The following is a 14,909-nucleotide window of genomic DNA, read 5'->3' on the forward strand; positions in this document are numbered from 1 at the left end:
ACCTTTTTTTTGTTGTTGTTATTTGTTTGTACTGGGGATTGAACCCACGAATGCTGAGCTGCGTCCCCAAACATACATACATACATTTAGAGACAGGGTCTTGCTGAGTTGCTTAGGGCCTTGCTAAACTGCTAAGACTGGCTTTGAACTGGCCATCCTGACTCAGCTTGGATTACAGGTGTGTGCCTTACCGGACTGAGCATCTTTTTTTTTTTTTTTTTTTTTTTTTGGTACTGAGGAATGAACTCAGGGGCACTCTGTCACTGAGCCACATACCCAGCCCTATTTTGTATTTTATTTAGAGACAGAGTCCCGCTGAGTTTCTTAGCACCTCGGTTTTGCTGAGGCTGGCTTTGAACTTGTGATCCTCCTTCCTCAGCCTTCCAAGCTGCTGGGATTACAGGTGAGCACCACCACACCTGGCTTGAGCATCTACTGATGGACACTTTTTTATCTTTACCAGTGAAACTAGAACGTGAAGCTGAAGAAGAACGAATCCGGAAGCACAAGGCAGCGGCTGAGAAGGCTTTCCAGGAAGGGATTGCCAAGGCAAAGCTAGTTATGCGGAGGACTCCTATTGGTACAGATCGAAACCATAATAGGTAAGAAGTTTGATTCTTATTATCTTATGGGGAGATTCTTTTGTTATTAATTAATGAAGCTATCTAAAGCATTAAAAATAGATAACCGTTTCTATTCAATTTTCCAGTTTTGATTGAAAACATAATTGCTTATCATACATTTACTGAACATTATTATCTATGCCAAATGCAGGGTTATAAAGTTAAATAAGACGTGTCCCTCAGCTGGGGATGTAGCTTAGTGGTAGAGTGTTTACCCAATATTCAGGAGGCCCTGGGTTTGTTCCCAGCATTGCCACTAAGAAAAAAAAAAGCGTTTTCTGGCTCTTGAAGTCACTAAAAATAAGATGAAGTGTATTCCAAATAGAGTTTCTTATAGTTTCTTATACACAACATACACTCTCAGACATATTTTTTTTTTAGCAGTACTGGGGGTTGGACCCAGGGCCTTGCAAATGCTAGGCAAGCAGTCTATCACTGAGCTACAGTTTCCAACCTGGTAATATATTTTAAATACATGCATTGTGTGGAATCCAAAGATAGCAATTAGCAATTATGAAGATTATAGACATTAAGTAAATTTTGGTGTCCTCTGCTTTACCTTATCAGTTTTATCTGTTTGCAATTTTGAACAAAGGTCCTATCAGCTGCAGTTTCAAATGCTTGTCATACTCTAGTCAGCTTTTCTAATATTAAAATCATCCCATCCTGATGTATTCATTATCTGATTAACACTGATTGTGATTTGTAGATACTGGCTCTTCTCAGATGAAGTTCCGGGTTTGTTCATTGAGAAAGGCTGGGTACATGACAGTATTGACTACCGATTCAACCATCGCCGCAAAGACCGTGCAGACTCTCCTGATGAGGATTACTATCCCCGAAGTAAGCCTGTCTACTCTAGATACCCCTCAAATTGTGGTAGGGTCATGTCCTAATAAACTCATCACAGGCTGAAAGGATTGCATGTTGAAAATGCATTGAACGCATCTAAACTTCCAGGCATCCCACTTGGCAGCACAGCACACTGCGATGCCTCAGTGTTTCCCCTGTGATTGTGCGACTGCCTGCTGCTGCTCTGCATTGCATGAGAATAAGTACTGCCTGTTGCTGGCCTGGGAAAAGATCATAATTCAGAATTCAAAGTACCGTTTCTACTGCATTTGTATTGCTTTACACCATTGTAAAGTTAAAATTTTTAAGTCAAACCATTTAAAGTGGGGACTCTCAATATTTGTTTTACCCAACTCATGTAGGCACCACATTAAGGAGTACTACCTTTCCATTTCCTTAAAAAAAGCTAGAAGTATTTAGTGAGGTGAGTGGTTGTGAATGCATAGAGAGAAGGAAAGAAATTCACATTTTATTACCAGTTTTGTTCTCACTATTGTTGAGAGGATAAATAGCTTGAATATTAGGATATTTGGGCAGTAAATATTTATAGGCATAGTTTTCAAACTTTGTACCTTGTAAACTTCTTTATAGGTGCTTCAGGGCTTAGAATTGAGGTTAAGAACTAAGAAAGCAGAGTTATATCTTCTATCCCAGCAGCTTGGGAGGCAGAGGCAAGAGAATTTCGAGTTTAAGGTCAACCACAACAATTTAGAGAGGGCCTAAGCAATTTAGCAAGACCCTTTCTCAAAATAAAAAATAAAATGAGCTAGGGATGTGGCTCAGTGGTTAAGTGCTTCTAAGTTCAATTTCTGGTACCAAAGAATATAAATAAATAAATAAATATGTTTCCGCGTTCTTTGCTTTTAAAAGTATTTATTCAAGAATTTTGAAAAAAAAAAAAAAGAATTTTGGAGCGTCTCTTGTCTACAAAGAAATTTTTTAAAAATAGGAAACAGTGTAATTTAGGAATAAGATCAAGCATAGGAAACATTTCCATATGTAAATAACATTTAAAAGCATGTTAATTATGTCTCAATACTATAGTACATTCACAGTCACTCTAATAAATCTCAAAACTGTAGCTAACTTTAAAAAAAAATGTTTAGGGGCTGAGGTTGTGGCTTAGCTCGCCTAGCGTGTGCAAGGCACTGGGTTCAATCCTCAGCACCACATATAAATAAACGAATGAATAAATAAAATAAAGATATTGCATCCAACTACAACTAAAAATATTTTTTAAAAAACAGAGGACTCATAATAATAATACTTGGTACATGTCATTTAGAGAAATCTAGGAATTCACTAATGCATGTAAAGCAGTTTTGTCCTCTTAAGTGCAAATGTTAAGTCAACATATTACTTACATTTTAAATTTTTATTTAGGATTTACGAAAGATTTTCATTTTTAAATATGACTGAAAAATTTTAGTACTTTCAGCAATTACAACAGAAGATTCCCTTTTGGGATTTCTTTCTCCATATTTGTTTCATAAAGCAGAATATTCTATAATTAGCATTTTTAATATTTTTTACATTTTACTATTTCTGCTTTTTCTTATTTATTCTTTGCTGAGTTGTATTCAGAAAGCTTTCTAAGAAATGGTTTTCTTTTTTTTAATTGGTTTATTTTAATTAGGTATATATGACAGCAGAATACATTTTGATTCATTGTACACAATTGCAGCTCAGCTTTACATTTCTAAGGTTGTACATGATGTAGCATCACACCATATGTGCGGTCATACATGTACCTAGGGTACTGATGTCCATCTCATTCCACTATCTTTCCTGCCCCCATGCACACTTCCTCAACTCCCTCCCTTCCCTCCCCTTTAAAGCAATTTTTACTGTGCTGAGGATGTAGCCCCAAACAAGACAGATAAGGTCTGGAATGTTATTTAAAATTCTGGTAAAGGGCTAGGGTTGTAGCTCAGTGGCAGAGTGCTTGCCTAGCACGTGTGAAAGATAATAAATAAAGGTATCCATCTACAACTACAAAAAATGGATTTTTAAAATATTTTTTATTTGTAGTTAGACACAATACTTTTATTTATTTATTTTTATATGATGCTGAGGATCAAACCCAGGGCCTTGCACGTGCTAGACAGGTGGTCTACTTCTGAGCCACAACCCCAGCCCCCCAAAAATGTTTTAAAAAAAAAATTCTGGTAAAGAGAAACCTAACAAATACATAACTAAATATTGGCAAAAGTGGCATGCACCTGTAGTCCCAGTTACTTTGGGGCTAAGATGGGAGGGTCATTTGAACCATGTTGTTCAGGTCCAGCCTGGGTAACACTACAAGACCCTGTCTCTTTAGAATACAAAATTTGGTGTGTGTGGGGAGGGAGTCATGAGGGAGCCTGGACAGTCTTCTTCATCTTGGCACATTTATATAGCATGTTGGGTTTGTAAAATAAACGCAAATTACTTTTCTGAATATGTATTTTCATTCTTTCTCGAAGTATACCTGTTGAATATATTTTAAGAAATGAAATTTCTCTTTTTTTTTTTTTTTAAGTTTTAAAAATGAGATGCTTGGGGGCTGGGGTTGTGGCTCAGTGTTAGTGCACTTGCCTAGCATCCGTGAGGCACTGGGTTCGATTCTCAGCACCCCATACAAATAAATAAAATAAAGGTCCAACAACAACTAAAATTAATTATTAAAAATGGGATGTGTGGGTCAGATTAGGTCTTCTCAACCTCCATGTTACTAACACTTTGAGTCAGAGAATTCTTTGTAGTGGAAACTGTTCCATGTTTATGTGATGTTTAGCAGTTCCCATAGCCTCTGGATGTCAGTAGTGAAAACCAAGCACTGCTCCCTGTTGAGAACCATTGGGTTAGTAGAACCCAATGAAAATTGCTTCTCACATATTAGATTATTACATTTCTTTAAGAAATATTCATGTTTTAAGTAGTGCTTCATTTTAGAGAAACTCTTAACCCAAACTTAAACTCACAGAATTGGGTTTTTTGTTTGTTTGTTTGTTTTTGATAGTACCAGGAATTGAACCCAGGTTCCTGTACATGCTAGGCAAATGCTCTACCACTAAGCCACATCCACAGCCCATACTCAAAGAATTGTTAATAAGAAAACTACTAATATTATTATATATTCCCAAACTTCAAATGTAAGGTGTTTTCATGTTGAATTATATTAAGTGTAGATTATGTCGCCTTGTCAAAAACTGTAGTTTTTATAGACTTTATAAATACCCAGCTGAGGTCACTGTTAACTGTGGAGTCAGGATCATCAGAACCGGGAGACATTACTGAAAGAGGTCTGTTTTATAATGTGTTTCAAAAGCCAGGTGGCAGCATGGCATGGTCATGTCTGTCATACCTGTAATTCCAGCTTCTTGAGGAGGACAGCAGATTAGAGATCAGCTTGAGCAATAGTGAGACCCTGTCTAAAATAAAATTTTTAAAAGGCTGGATGTTTAGTTTGTTGGTAGAGTACTTGGCTGACGTGCAAGGACCTAGTTTCCATTCCAAAACAGGTAGTGATTAGGCGGACAGCTTGGGGTATCACAGTGATAGAGCACTTTCCTAGTACGTTCAAGGCCCTGGGCTCCATATCCAGTACTGCCAGAACAACAACAAAACCTTATGTCAGTTACATAGTTAAAGAGATCAGGGTTACATAGTTAAAGAGATCCCCAAGAGAGAACTGGGCATCCAAATCCCTTTATTTGTACAGCAAGTTTTCTTTTGTTCCTTAGGATTGATCCCAGGAACACTGTACTGAGAAATCCCCACACCCCTGCTTCCCCATCCCTCAACCCTTCCTTTTAAGATAGGGTCACACTAAATTGCCCAGGTTGGCCTTAAATGGGCAGTCCTTCTTACCTCAGCCTCCTGAATAGTTGGGATTTATGAGTGTGTAATGCTGTGCTTGGTGTTGTGGATGTTCTTGTTTAGTGTTTTCTAGTTCCAGGATGATACTGTCTCTTCAAAATTACCCAATTATAAAGACTACACGGGATTACATGGTAGAATTTCATGGAAATTGCTTCAGGTTAAGGGGAAGAGAATGGGGGCAGGGAGAGAACAAATTATAGTATTAAGTCAGAATGAAAATATTGTATTCTAAATTGGGCTTTGATAAATTGGCTTAAGATATATCTATATTAAGGTCATAAACATGTGTATATGTGAACTGATTTATTAAAAAGTTAGTGGTTGTTATTTGACATTTGAAGTCTCCAAGGTTAAGTATGTAGTATTTTCTATATTCTGGTTATCTTCATTTCTTCTCAGGTGTCTTTGCTGTTAACATCATTTAAAAGGAACATTCATTTTTTCTTTTTGTTTTTCTTTTCTTTCTTTCTTTCTTTTTTTTTTTTTTTTGCAGTACTGGGAATCAAATCCAGTGCCTCAGTCATTTGAGGCAAGCGCCATTATCACTGAGCTATGTCCCATTCCAAGGATTCTTTATTTGCTTTGATGTAAAGTTATTTAGTCATCCCTCTACTCTGTTCTAAGTTACTATACTCTTAAAATTTTAACTATACAGCTGTTCAACTGTAGAGAGTAAATACAGGTACTTCTTAACTTCCTGTGGAGTTATGTTCCCATAAACCCACTGGAGATTGAAAATATTATATGTTGAAGACACAGTTAAGGGCTAGAGTTGTAGCTCAGTAGAAGAGCGCTTGCCTAGCACTTGGAGGCCCTGGGTTCAATTCTCAGTACCACATAAAAATAAATAAGTTAAATAAAGGTATTGTCCATCTACAACTAAAAAAAATTAAAAAAATAAAATGCATTTAGTACATATATCCTACTAAACAGCATGGCTTAGGAGCATCGTAGCACACTGTAAACCATCATTGCTTACCCTTGGGAATATGTGGCTTGCTGACACTACCCAGCATTGCAGTAGAGTGCTGTATTGCATATTGCAGACCCAGGGAAAGTTAATAAAAGTTTGAAGTACAGTTTCTAATGATATGATGATGTGTATCACTTTCCTATCATCATAAAATGTAAAAGTTGTAAATTGTATTATCATAATTTGGAGACCATTTGACTCAAATAATGTACTGTGCATGATATTTAAGAGAAATTTGTGTCTACTGTACATGTCACATATTTGATAGACAGCATCTATGTTGTTAGTTGTTGGGCCTGGCATAGGGTACTTAGTTTTGAAACGAGGATTTAGTATTTACTATGATCAACTTAATGGTTACATTCTTCTTAGGTAAGAAAACAAACTTAGGCAAAAACACAACTGTTAACACACAGCATGGATCAGCAGTAGAAATGGCTGTGGAGACTACCATTCCCAAGCAAGGACAGAACCTATGGTAATGTGAGCATTCATCTGGTTGCTCTTTCTTTTTTCTTTTTTTTTTTTTTTCTGAAGTGTTAAGGAAGAAAATATTTAGTATAATGACATCTAATAAGAACATTTCATGTTACTTTGAATTTTTGAATATTAAAACTGTTTTAAAAGCAGATTTGATTTTCTGATAAGCATATATTTGTATTTCTCCACATTTGGAATTTGATTTTTCCCTTTGTAATATCTTTGTATATTATATAATATCTTATAATATTATATAAGATCTTATATGGCAGTAGAGAAGCTCTTGAATCTGGGAACAGAGGATTTAGGATATTCCTGAATTAGGTTTTATTAATTCATTCAAGTTTATTAATTTGATAATTATACTTTTTATAAACTATATAACAAATTTATTAATTAAAACTTATTAAATAATAGAAATTGTACATCCAGTAGCCTTCCTTTTTGCATAGTTGTGCTTTTTTAGCAAGAAACTAGGTTTTGAGAGGGCCCTTCTAATTCCTTTAACTGCATTAGCTGTGATCAACTGACTTTTCGTCTTTCAGGTATAGGTTTTCTTTTTGAAGTTATGTGGACATATATTTCTATTAACTTTATAAAATTTTCCATAGTACTAAAGAAACACTGGCTCCAGTGTTATGATAAAGCTGACAATTGGCATCGTGGAAAGAGTGAATTATTTATTCTAATTGTAGATATTAGACTGTAAACAGGTTTAGGATTTTGCTTTTACAATTTCCACCACCAACACTTGATCCATTATTGTTTGATGGCTTTTCAGAGTTGTAAGATCTTTTGCCTCTACAGGTTTTTATGTGATAGTCAGAAGGAATTGGATGAGTTGCTAAACTGCCTTCATCCTCAGGGAATAAGAGAAAGTCAACTTAAAGAGAGACTAGAAAAGAGGTAAGGATTTTTCTCTTGCTTCTCACATCTTCTCTTCAATAGTAGATATAAATATCTGAGGAATATTTTAGGTTTTGCTTATAAAGTAAAAATTTAAAAATTTCTGTAACCCTTGGATGTTCATATTTTTGGTGCATCATGCTTATCTGGAAAAATATACCTTTAAATCATATATAATACAGGCTAGCAGGATTTCTTATTGAATAATGCTTGCCCTGTATAAAGCTGTTAGCCTCATTGTAATTAGGCACTCTTGCAAACGTAGTACCAGATGGGTTGGTTTTTTAAAGTATTCCGTTCATTAAGCTGGTGCATTGGCACACCCCTCTAATCCCAGCAACTCTGAATGCTGAGGATTGCATTTTTGAGGCCAGCCTCAGCAATTTAGCAAGGCTCTTAGCAGTTTAACAAAACCCTGTCCCAAAATAAAAAGGGGTAAGGTTGTAGCTCTGTGGCACAGCACCCCAAGTTCAATCCCCAGTACCAAAAAAAAAGTGTTTTGTCAAGATTCACCATAGCCCTAAAGTGGAATGTAAATACCCATCATGTGGATAAACAAAATATGGTATTTCTGAATGATGGGATATTATTTAGCCACAAGAATGGAATGAAGTGTTGTTACAACATGGGTGAACCTACAAAATGTAAGGTTTGAATGAAAGAAGCCAAATATAAAATACTAGGTATTTTATGGTTTCTTTTATATGAAACATCTAGAAGGGGCAACTACTTAGAAACAGAAAGCAAATTCCTCATTGCCAGAGAATAGGGGAGGGAATATTAGGACTGTTAACATGCATGAGTCTCTATTTAGGGTTTTGGAAATGCTTTAGAGCTTGGTAGTTGTGATAAATCCCATAAAACAATACCTTTTTTAAATGGTGAATTTTATTTTATATAAATTATATCTTTTTTAAAAAAGCTGGGCCTCATTGAATATACCTGTAATCCTAGGTATTTGGGAGGCTGAGGCAGGAGGATTACAGGTTTAAGGCCAGCCTGGGCATGCTAGTGATACCTATCTCACAATAAAAAGGACTGGGGATATAGTTCAGTGGTAGAGTTGTTGCCTAGTATGCATGAGGGAGGCCCTGGATTTCATACCCGATATGAGAAACAAAACAAAATTAAAATCCACAAAACCAGTCTTGTTTTCAAAATAGCATCCATTTCATTTAGAGTTTTTTTGATGCTATTTCTGTTGTATCCACTCTTTATATCAAAGGCAGGATAAGGGTTTTTGGCTTAAGGCTACTTCTAATTTCTGACCACATATTTATTTTCATGGCTGAATCCAGAGTTCGTTCAACAGATAAAAATACCTTTTAGTACATACTCTATGGTATTGCCAAACTTTTTGGACTGGTGATAGGTATATCGTATTAATTTTATTCCATTGCTTAATATGTTCATTAATTAAAATTATGCTCAAAATCATGTTTCTTAATACAAATGTATCTTGTCAATTTAAGAAAGACAAAGTGTTAGTACCCAGAACCACAAAGAAATACAGATCTATGAGGTTCCTCCTCTTTGGTCAAAGTATTTTTATAGGCATATGAGTAGATTGAGAGGACCTGTTCTATTCATTAAATGCAAACAGATCAAAACTTCTTGTTCATGGTTAGAGACTATCAGGATTAAAGATGAAAGCTAGATGTGGTGAAAGCCAGCACTTGAGGAGGCTTAGATAGGAGGATCTAGAGTTCAGTGCCAGCCTGGGCAACATACTGAGACCATGTCTCAAAGTAAAAACTTTTTTTCTTTTTTTTTACTGAATATTTTTAGAATTCCTTGGAGCTAGGGCCAGTGACACACATTTAAAATCCCAGCAACTTGGGAGGCTGAGGCAGGGGGATTGCAAGTTCAAGGCCAGCCTCAGCAGTTTAGAGAGACCCTGCCTCAAAATAAGAAGTAAAAAAGGCTGGGGATATATCCCAGCTGTAAAGTGCCGAGTTTAATCTTCAGTACCAAAAACAAAACAAAACTAAAAAAAACTTGTTTGCTTTGTTTTGAAATTCTGTTCTTTTCTTTATAGTACTGGAGATTCGAGCCAGGAGTGCTTTATCACTGAGCTGCATCCCCAGCCCTTTTTATTTTTTATTTTCAGACAAGGCCTCACTAGGTTGTTAAGGCTGCCCTTGAATTTGAAATCTTCATGCCCCAGCCTCCTGAGTCACTAGGATTATAGTCGAGTGCTGGCTTGTTTTGAACTCTAAAAAAAAAATTTTTTTCTTTAGTTGTAGATGGACACAATACCTTTATTTTATTTATTTTTATGTGGTGCTGAGGATCAAACCCAGTGCCTCATACGTGCTAGATGAGCACTCTACCACTGAGCCACAACCCCAGCCCCTTCTTTTAAACTTTTTTAAGGATACCAGGCAGTTTGGCATTTGTTTCCTATTTAAGTGACATCATGTTTCTTATAATTGAATTGCACTTTTATTTCTGTATAATATTCCATAAATCTGTATAATATTAGTGAATTCACCCTAGTTTGTCCCTTCTTTTGGTGGTGATTATTTGAGTTGTTTCCTCTTGAGGGAGACCGGGGGATAGGATAATGTTTCATGAGCCATTTGAGGTTCTAATTTGAAAACCAAAACATACATACTATTTACAAGAAAATATGTAAAGGGATGGGAATGTAAATAAAAGGGTGAACAAAAGTATATGAGGGCAGCTAGAAGCATAAGAAATAAGATTTTTATATTCATTGACTATAAAAATTAACCATGTACTTAGCCACAAAAGCTCAACAAATTTACAAACATTGACTTTAGGATATTTTCTCAGATTGCAGTAAAGTTAAAATGAATTCTTCATTAATGGCCAAAATGATCTTAACTGCCACTGAGTTAAGTATATTCCTAGATGACACTTGCATCAAAGGAGAAAATGAAAGGGAGGTTCTGTAGCATCTGGAAATCATGAAGGGAGAAACCAGCGTGACATAGCGAAGGTACATCCAAGGAAAATAATATAAAAGTCTTTATTACTAAGACAGAGAGAGGAACTTTGTGTTCAGCTCGAATGACATGAGCTTTAGTGTTTATTTTGTAGGAAGCCTACAGGAAAGCGTGTGGCCCCTGGGGTAGAGTGCCTGATAGGAATCTATTGCTGGGACCTGAAAGGGTTAATCTTCAGTGTGAGACTAAACTCTACTGAAGTTACCGTGTAGTTTTGGTCGTACATTGACATTTCTTTGTGTTGTGATAAGTTTTAAGCAGACACTTTAAAGTCATCCCAGTTTGGTGGCATTTTCTTAGAACAAACAATCAAGTGCAGGTTCTCCAGAGGAGCACAGCACCAGCCAGGCCTCCAGCAGTTCCCATAGCTGACATTCCAGGAGAGTCCTGGGAAACAAGTCACAAAATGCACAAATCAGGTATCATGAGTGAGAACTAGGAAAGGCATTGTTTACCAGACACCAGAATTAGCCAACACAGAATAAAATAATTGTTTTTAGAATGAAGCAAGAAATAAGAAAAATTTGAAAATTGTGTACCTAAAACATGAGACTGACTAAAAAACAATAAGGAGAAAATAAGTTTTGTAGAAATAGAACATGTCATTCAAGTAATTGAAATTTAAAGAATATCTTCAAATACTTTTTTTCTTTTTCTTTTTCTTTTTTTTTCCAAATATTTTTATTTCCCCCTTTCCTTTGCCCCAATTCTTATAGGTACCAGGACATCATTCACTCTATTCATCTAGCTCGTAAACCAAATTTGGGTCTAAAATCCTGTGATGGCAACCAGGAGCTTTTAAACTTTCTCCGGAGTGATCTCATTGAAGTTGCAACAAGGTTACAAAAGGGAGGACTTGGATATGTGGAGGAAACATCAGAATTCGAAGCCCGGGTAAAGAGTATAAAAAAAAAAACACTTTGAAAGCTGTTACCTAGAGAAATACAGTTTGAAATTGTTTCTTGATACTGTAATTGACTTGCCAAGATAACCCTAGAAATCATGTTTGGGTTTGTCCTGAGTGTTATGTATACAACCAAAAATTGTTTAAGTACGTTATTTTTCCCTTTGTTATCTTTTGCTGATTTCCAGAAAAAAATCTAGTAGTCTCCTCAGAACCTTTGTTTGAAAAGAGCTTATCTAATTTACCTGAATGAAAACTGGCTGTCAAGCCATGGTCATATAACATTTCTTTTTTTGTGTGTGTGGTACTGGGGATTGAATCCAGAGCCTTGGCAAGCACTCTATCAAATGAGCTATATCACCAGCCCATCATTTAACTTTTCTTTCCATTATGATACCTGTGCTTCAAATTGTGAAATGTGTCTGAATCCTACTTGGATCCATTCTGTATACTCTATCTGCTGAGTTAAGCTATGTTTAGTTGGGTGTCACTTATGCTAATTAAGTGAAGTATATTTTAAGGCCCATTCACAGTCCTGATGTGTGAAAGGATCCTTAAGAAGTATAAGTAAAGCTGTTTCAAGAGACCCCTTGTTCCACGTTACATAGGTCTATGTACCAAAGCTGAAGAGAAGACTGGCAAATGCTATCAACTGTTATTGTAAGATGTGTTTTTCCGATTTTAAATCATAAAGTCCACATAATTCTAGATACTAATGTTTGTGGATCTTTTCAAATTATAGTCAGTCTTCTAACCATGGGCTCCACATCTGTGTATTCAACCAACCACCGATCAAAAATGTTTGGGAAGGGGCTGGGTTTGAGGCTCAGCGGTAGAGCACTTGCCTAGCACGTGCGAGGCCCTGGGTTCGATCCTCAGCATCACATACAAATAAATAAATAAATAAATAAAATAAAGGTATTGTGTCCAACTACAACTAAAAATAAATATTTTAAAAAAATGTTTGGGAAAATTTGTGACTGTACTGAACATGTGGAGATTTTTTTCCCCTTGTCTTAAATTCTAAGAGATATTTATGTAGCACTTACATTGTAATAGGTTTCATAAGTCATTTAGAGCTTAATACATGGAAGGATGTACAGGCTATATGCAAATACTGTACCCCTTTATAAAAGGGACTTACACTTTCATGGGTATTAAGGAGTGTTTGTGTTGGGAGGTGCATCTGATAGTGTGGTGTATTTTTTTTCCCCCCTTCTTTTTCCTTTTTTGAGGTGGGGTCTCATGTTGACCAAGCTGGCCTTGAATTTGTGATTCTCCTACCTCAGCCTTATGACAAATTAGAACACTACACATGACCACATCTGGCTTTTTGGCTTGTGTATTCTTACAGTTGTATAGTTTGGTGCATCTTTTTCATTTTCCCTAATTTGTAAATATCAATCCTTTTTTTTTTTTTTTTTTTCATGGTCTGCATTTCTTTTCTTTGTTATCAGAATTAACAAATTACATATAATGTATTGCATATGTAAGTTTTTCCTTTTAACTAGTCTAGTGATGAATCCTTGGTACATTTTCTAGAAAAGCAGATTTAAATATATTTGTGGTTCTGAATGATACTTGAAGACTTGTTGAACCTAAGTGATTTTGTTATTTTCCAGTACTACATATTTATTTCATGTCAGATGGGTGATATGGTGAGGTTGTAACAAGAGAGAGGCACATCTCAGAACAGTGTGACCATCCAATCATAACCTGAAAAGTAGCTGTACGCATACTTTTTAAAATTTTAACAAATTTTTAAAAAATTTTTAAAAATTTTAACAAATGCTCATCAGTTGCCTACACTGCTAAATGCAGACCTCTTTCTTAGTGACATTGAGTTATATCTCTTTTTAGCTGTAAAATGGAATTTCTAAATTGGTATGCCTTCTGTGACAAGATAGTGTGCACACTGTAAGAGCATGATTTATTTGTGAAAAACTGTCATTTGATAGATAATTTCTGAATTATTATAAAGAGAAGATAATAACTTGTATATACACTAACTCAGAATATTTTCACTAAGCATCAAGTAGAACAGTTTAAAATCTTTTCACCAAAAATACCTTTATTGTTGAAAGACTGCCCAAAACTTAGTTTATTTAGGCTTTTAATCAAGAAACCTAAAGCTTCCAATTAGAACTTCTAGCTAGCATGAGGTGATCAGGTTAAACCCTTATAATAAGAATAACTTTAAGGGGCTGGGGTTGTGGCTCAGTGGTAGAGCACTTGCCTAGCACGTGCAAGGCCCTGGGTTTGACCCTCAGCACCACATAAAAATAAATAAATAAAAAATAAAGGTATTGTGTCCAGCTATAATTAAAAAATAAAATATTTTTTAAAAAATGAAAAAGAATAACTTTTAAGTTTTGACCTGGGCTGGGATTGTGGCTCAGTTGTATGGCGGTTGCCTAGCATGCGTGAGGCACTGGGTTCGATCCCCAGAACCACGTAAAAATTAAAAATAAAGGTATTATGTCCATCTGTAACTAAAATTAATTTTTAAAAATTTTTTTAATATTTAAAAAAAAAGTTTTGACCTATACATTCTAATCGAGGGAATCTGCTGGCCTCCATCAGCAGAGCACACAAACAAAATGAGTAATGAGAAGCATATCCAAAGTGAGTACAAAGTATCCTATAAAATGCATGTGCTTGTATTTTCAAGGGGAATAATGTCTAATTCCCAAAGAGCATTCAATGTAGTAAGGGGCACAGAAACAGATAGGAGTTCATTAACCCACAAGGACAGCGAAAGAAAGAGAGTCCTGTACCCTGGAATGAAATGCAGGCTTCATGGACCAGGTGGTATCCAGGCCAGACCAGGAACATGAATGAATTTTGATGTCTGTGAGGAGGGATCTGCAGGGCTGGAGAGGAAAAACAAATTAAGACACCAAATCACCGACCTAATGACTATTCAGACGACAGTGGAATGTTTGTACTGGGTGAAGGGATGTACTCGAACAAGCTTTGCGTAGAACAGAGAAAGACTTCAACAAGAGGGCCAGTGGAGGCCCCATGTGCTGTTTGTGGAGGTGAAGTAGCTGAGGATCAGTCTGCAGGTCACTCTCCATCCCAAGGCCCTAGTTCCCTGGGATCAAATCTATGAGCAAGAATCTTCCTTTGTGTAAACTATCTCTTCTTCAAACAGTAAAACAAACACAAGCACATAAAACAAAACTCAAAAGAATAAGAATCAGACTGAACTTTGACCCCTGGTACTTCACTTGTGTCCTTTCTGTCATGTTAGTGAGACAAGGTTTGCTTTGTTACACTGATTCACTTGCTGCAAGGCATTTAGCAATCATGCTCCTATTATGTCTCCCCCT

General features: G+C 36.0%; 1 protein-coding gene and 1 pseudogene across 4 annotated transcripts in view; one reads left to right on the top strand and one right to left on the bottom strand.

The window, feature by feature from the left end:
• The window catches only part of Baz1b (bromodomain adjacent to zinc finger domain 1B), an 82,408-nt gene that overhangs the window by 49,160 nt on the left and 18,339 nt on the right, over window positions 1-14,909 (top strand). For all 4 annotated transcript variants that reach the window (XM_027948452.2, XM_027948450.2, XM_027948451.2 and 1 more), the window contains exons 8-12: window positions 464-602; window positions 1,333-1,466; window positions 6,685-6,790; window positions 7,600-7,698; window positions 11,387-11,564. In XM_027948452.2, the coding sequence (XP_027804253.1) occupies window positions 464-602; window positions 1,333-1,466; window positions 6,685-6,790; window positions 7,600-7,698; window positions 11,387-11,564 (656 nt within the window). The remainder of the gene's footprint in view (window positions 1-463; window positions 603-1,332; window positions 1,467-6,684; window positions 6,791-7,599; window positions 7,699-11,386; window positions 11,565-14,909) is intronic.
• On the bottom strand, window positions 13,215-13,301 carry LOC114103187 (small nucleolar RNA U13; annotated as a pseudogene).

The sequence above is a fragment of the Marmota flaviventris genome, chromosome 19, assembly GCF_047511675.1.
Source record: "Marmota flaviventris isolate mMarFla1 chromosome 19, mMarFla1.hap1, whole genome shotgun sequence".
Lineage (NCBI taxonomy): Eukaryota > Metazoa > Chordata > Mammalia > Rodentia > Sciuridae > Marmota > Marmota flaviventris.